Source organism: Galeopterus variegatus, unplaced genomic scaffold (assembly GCF_000696425.1).
Source record: "Galeopterus variegatus unplaced genomic scaffold, G_variegatus-3.0.2 Scaffold3517, whole genome shotgun sequence".
Lineage (NCBI taxonomy): Eukaryota > Metazoa > Chordata > Mammalia > Dermoptera > Cynocephalidae > Galeopterus > Galeopterus variegatus.
This window is the reverse complement of record NW_007729628.1, coordinates 196,441-202,092: the sequence shown is the minus strand read 5'-3', so window position 1 is coordinate 202,092 and position 5,652 is coordinate 196,441. Positions and strand designations below refer to the sequence as shown.

General features: G+C 46.2%; 1 protein-coding gene across 1 annotated transcript in view; it reads left to right on the top strand.

The window, feature by feature from the left end:
* ABCA4 (ATP-binding cassette, sub-family A (ABC1), member 4) overlaps positions 1–5,652 on the top strand; it is a gene marked incomplete at its 5' end in the record, with an annotated part of 119,813 nt that overhangs the window by 26,994 nt on the left and 87,167 nt on the right. The window contains 3 exons of the mRNA XM_008585325.1: positions 1,016–1,155; positions 1,791–1,907; positions 2,580–2,777. Coding sequence (XP_008583547.1) covers positions 1,016–1,155; positions 1,791–1,907; positions 2,580–2,777 — 455 coding nt within the window. The remainder of the gene's footprint in view (positions 1–1,015; positions 1,156–1,790; positions 1,908–2,579; positions 2,778–5,652) is intronic.

Here is a 5,652-nt window from a genome sequence, read left to right as displayed (position 1 = left end):
GGGGGGGGGGGGGGTGGCTCTACCTTGTTCTTGTTGAGTGGCCTTGGGCAATGACACTTCTCCCAGAAAGTCCATTTCCCCTTGTAGAAAGGGGGTGGGGCTCATAAAGAATTCTGGATGCCAGCCATGGAAAGAACTGAAGCCCACTTGGAAAGGGAACAGAGGGGACACTTCCCACTGATGTAATTGAACTAGGATTGAGTTCTTGAGGCAGAGAAGAATGATAAATGAGGAGGCAACCCAGAGTTGCAAGCAAAGCTCGGGTCAGGAGGGCCTTGGCAAGTAAACATGACTGTGGGATGTTTCTAAAAACACGGTGCAATGAAAATGTGTGTGTAGTACTGAATTACTTTCCAAATGGCAAATTCCTGGCAAGTAATCTTTCCCACCTTCTACTTTTTTTTTTGGCTCCTGTGGGGAGGAGGAGGGTGGGGTAGAGAAGAAATGCAACAGGGTGACCCTCCAGTTAAAAATGAAAAAGAGGCAGCAAAGGGACACGCCATAAGCAGTCGGGCCCTAAAATAGCTGCACACACAGAAAGTTAAGCAGATAATTGAAGGGAAAATATTGAGGCTACAGCTGAGATTCCACGGGCCTAAAATAGCTGCACACACAGAAAGTTAAGCAGATAATTGAAGGGAAAATATTGAGGCTACTGCTGAGATTCCGGGGGGGGGGCCTTATTTGGCCCCTCAGTCCCTTTCATCTGAGAAGGGCCTCTGTTCCTTGTGATAACCACAAGCAGCCTTCTCAGCCTCCTTCTTCTACAGCAGAAGAAACCACAGGGCCAGCCCCTTCCTTTGTCTCTCTGATGAGGCCATTATCAGAGGCACTGTGGCATTTTGTTACTAATGATGAGCTTGTTATTGGTGGGGTAGAGCCTATTAATTTAGGTTATTCGTCAAATCCTCCAGCATGGAGTTGAATGAGACATGTGATTTGGATACACTAATGACTATGTTTAGTTATGAGCAATGGGGAGTTTCTATAGAATCTGTCCCTTCTCTCCTGGCAGCGGCCTTTTGTAATGCATTGATCCAGAGCCTGGAGTCTAATCCTTTAACCAAAATAGCCTGGAGGGCAGCAAAGCCTTTGCTGATGGGAAAAATCCTCTTTACTCCAGATTCTCCTGCAGCACGAAGGATAATGAAGAATGTAAGATCCCAGCTGGTCTTGTCCCTTGTACCTTGGACCTCCCAGAAGAATGTGTGTGTGTGTGTGTGTGTGTGTGTGTGTGTGAGTGTGATGTGCCCTCCTGGCAGCAAGTCTCATGTTTGTTTTCTGCTAAGTGGACTCTTGGGTTTCCTCCCCCATCCACAGTCATCTTTGGAATGCTTTGCTCCAGTGCCCCTGCCTGGGCCCTCCCCTGTCTATGGCAGCCTACAATGAGGTTTTCTTCCCCACTGCCTAAATTATATCCCCAATGGAAGGGTTCACAATTCTCTGAATCCTGGCTACCTGGAACATACAAAGATAGGGAAGGAGGAAGGAAGAATATTTGCTTCCAGGGAGTCCAAATCGAGCTTTAATGAAGTTCTGAGAAAATAACATCATCAATATTACATGTACCTATGAGACACTAAGAAATTAGATTCTGTTGATCCGGGAAGCCAGAAAATGGCAGATTTTTCTCGGAAATATCAATAGACTGAGAAAATAAAAACACTTCCTTTGAAAGCCTTTCCCAAATATTAAGGGTTTATGATGGGGCAGAAAAGATACAACCAATGTTTCTCTCTCACTTTTTTCTCTTTGTTCTTGTCTTTGTCTCTATCTTTGTCTGGTTTTAGGCCAACTCAACTTTTGAAGAACTGGAGCGCTTTAGGAAATTGGTCAAATCCTGGGAAGAAGTAGGACCTCAGATCTGGTACTTCTTTGACAAGAGCACACAGATGACCGTGATCAGAGTAAGGGTGGATTTAGAGGGTGGAAAGGGGAGGGCGGGGGACGACGAGGAACAGGAAAGTTCCATTTGTTTTCTTTTCCCAGCAAACAGTTAATTGCTACTGGACTTAGTTAGATCAAAACATAACAAGCAGGGCTCAAAGGCACTAGTTCTGGAAGCTGTCACCAAGTGGAGTCACTGACTTCGGGTGGGAAATATGTTTCTTGAATTCTGAGGTACATCTATATGCTGCTACAAGACCAGTGGTTTCCTGAGGGTTTTTTGCTTTTATGAATTCATTTGAGAGCCTCAGATTCAAAGGAGAATCTCCACCAGGAGCCAGCTATGAAGTTGCAAAGATGGTTGAGCGTGTCCATCTGGTCTCATTTCCACCTTTGCAAAGGCAAGAGACAGCAGTCCTATATAGCAGGGATAATTAAAAGATTTAAAACTCCATAAGTAAAAGAAAGCTTCCTATTTATCCCATACACATCTTCTCTCTATTACAGAGACCCATGTATTTGGGGGGAAATGAGATATAGCTAGGTATGCCTTATAATGGAAGAAAACCCACTATCTTTTTAGGGAGCCTTAAAATCACTATCACTAATCATTAAAAATTAGAAAGGGCCTAAGAACAAGACCAAAGATCCTGTGGAATTTCTAAGCTGTGACTGTGTTTCTTCTTCCCAAGGACACCCTGGAGAACCCAACAGTAAAAGGCTTTGTGAACAGGCAGCTCGGTGAAGAGGGGATTACTGCCGAAGCCATACTAAACTTCCTCTACAGGGGTCCTCGAGACAGCCGGCCGGACAACATGGCCGACTTTGACTGGAGGGACATATTTAACATCACTGATCGCACTCTACGCCTGGTTAATCAATACCTGGAGGTAAGGGACAGCAAGCCACCTGAGGGTCACAGTGGGCCCCTCAAAGACAGCTTCTTGGGTGGGGCCACAGATCCTTCAGCAAGTCGAGGGTCTTATGTCATTTTCTTCACTGAAGAAATAAGAATTCCCACAGCCCCCAAACAGATCCTCTTCTCTAACAGCTTATCCACCCTTCGAACAGTCCCTTCTTCACATCTCCTACCTCCTAACTGTTCCTTGACTCCTTTGCAGCTGGCTCCTCCTCCCTTGTAGCCCTAAGAGTTCCAGGTGTGTCCCCAACCCTCTTCTGTCTGCCATTGCTTCAATGACCATCTGTTGGCCAGTGTCCCCCAAACCTCAAGTTCTGAGGTCCCACTGCTTGCTGGACACTCCCACCCCCAGGTTCTACAAGCATATCAGACTTGTCATGTCCAAAAAACAAATTTATGTTCTCCCTCCACATAATCCTATCCTCCTCCTGCGTCTCCTCTCCTGATTAATGTCATCAGCATTAGCACAGATTCTCAAGCTAGAGACTTCAGTGTCATCCTTTTCTTTCTTCTTCACCCTCCACTCAGCAGCTCTCATTCCGAGTGTTACTTTGCAAACACCGTGCTAAGTGCTGTAGGCCACAACAATTCCATCCTCACAACAATTCCATGAAGCGCACACTACGTCATTGCCAAGTTATGGATGCAGAAGCCAAGACTTACAGAGATTAAATAAGCTCCCAGGACACAGCTGTTAGGAGTTGCAAGCAGGGTCCAAAGCTGGGTGCACCTGGCTTCAGAGGCTGGTCCAGTCCCCGAGCTTTGTCTCTTCAACCTGCTTCTTTCTCTCTACTCTGCCTCCTGCCCTCCAGGCTCTCTTAGGACTGGAGTCTGTGTCCTCTCTCCCCTGGTTGTCCTCCAGCTGCTCACAGCCCTCAGTGGTCATCTCTACACCAAAAACTCCACAGAAAGAGGGACTGGCTTTCCTGCAGCATATACAGTGCTCCCAGAGAGTCCCCTATTGGCCTGGCTCCTGTACCCGTCCCGAGTACCTCAGGGGACTGTACACTCTGATTGGGAGGCCTGGGTCAAATTCCCACCACAAGGGCATGACTATGAGCAGGGTTACTGTGAAGTGGGGAGGCTGTTTCCCCAGAAGAAGAAACACAAAGTAGAAAATGTATGTCCACTACAGCCTGAATGCTTTCCTTTGTACATCTGCTGAGCTTCTACCTGTCCACTCTTTGAGACTTGGCTCTCGAATGTCACTTCGGCTTTCACGTAGGTTTACTGCTTCACTCCTCCATATTTTCTGGCCCTCTTCACACGTCTCTTGGACTCCGGTCCAAGTTAGGTTAGAGATAACTGGTAATGTGTCCCTCACTGGCTGAACCGCTAGGCTGGAATTAGCATCAGGGAGCAGGTCTTAGCCATTTTTGAATTCTCTACCTCACACCCCCCGGGACTATCTCCATCTCAGGGCTGATTACACCTGCCAGAGGGCCAGGTCTGGGCCTGGTGTCATCTAGAACTGTTAGAAGGTGGAAGATGCCCTGAGCAATAGGAGAGGGAATGAAGCTGAGGACCATCAGCAGTAAGCCCTCCTCTCCCAGACTTGTGGATCCTGAGGATAACTAACTAGTGAGAAAATGCATGGCTCTGCCTGTCACCAGGTGCTCCCAAGGGCTCCCTGCTGGCCTGGAACCACCAGATTTCCCCAGAGTGTGAGACTCTTCTGCTCTGGACCCTTGGAAGTGGCAGCACAGACCCCCATGTGGACTTCCAGAAGGTTCCAGGCACTGCAGCACCACTAAAGTTCAGGTCATTACCAAGCAATTCCCAGCTTGTTTGAAGACAATGACCTTGAGTGCTTTTTACAAAACAGATTCCTGGGCATCAACCCAGGTGGACTGACTCTGGATATCCAGGGAAGAGGCCTAGTAATCTGTATATTTAGAGACCTATTAGATTTGTGGGGCCTTGGAGTTCCCTTGTGCGATCACTCATTTGGCATTGCCTTCCTCTCATGGTGCCTGTACCTGCTAAGCCCACATCCCTAGCCAGGCCCACCACTGTCCACCCCCTGTTGTCACAATACTGGAAGGACCCACGCTGGTGGCAAGAATGGAGGAGAAGGGCTCTGCTCCTTTAATCTTGCAGAATGGAGTTCAGTGCTTCGCCCAATATTTTTGGGAGGTACTATAAAGAATGCTTCTTGTTTTTTGTTTGGCTTGACTTTTGTATCATGACGTAAAGGTTTTGTTTTCTTGAAGCATTATTTTTGCCGTGTAGCTTGTGCTTAATGCAGCACCAGACACCCAACAGATACTTAATATATATTAATTGCTTATTAATAACCACTTATTAAACATAATAAATGGTTAAGAATTCAGTCTTTGAAGCCAGACTGCCTAGGCTCAAACTGCTACTTTTTGTGCCTCAGTTTCCATATCTGTGAAATGGGGATATTAATAGTACTTACCTAATAGGCTTGTTTTGAGAATTAAATGAGCTAATTCATGCAAAGCATTGGCATATAGTAAACACTTAATAAATATTAACTTTTTAACAAAATACAATAAAAATACAATTGTTTCTGTATCCATGGGTTCTGCATCCATGAATTTAACCAACTGCAGATCGAAAATATTCAAAAAATAATTGCATCTGTACTGAACATGTAGACTTGTTTCCTTGTCCTTATTTTCTAAACAATACAGTATAACAACTACTTACATAGTATTTACATTGCATTAGATATTATGAGTAATCTAGAGATGATTTAAAGTATACAGGAGGATGGACCGGCCTGGTGGCGCACTGCTACAGTGCGCCGCTTGGGAAGTGCGGCGGCGCTCCCGCCGAGGGTTCGGATCCCACATACAGACCAGCCGCTCACTGGCTGA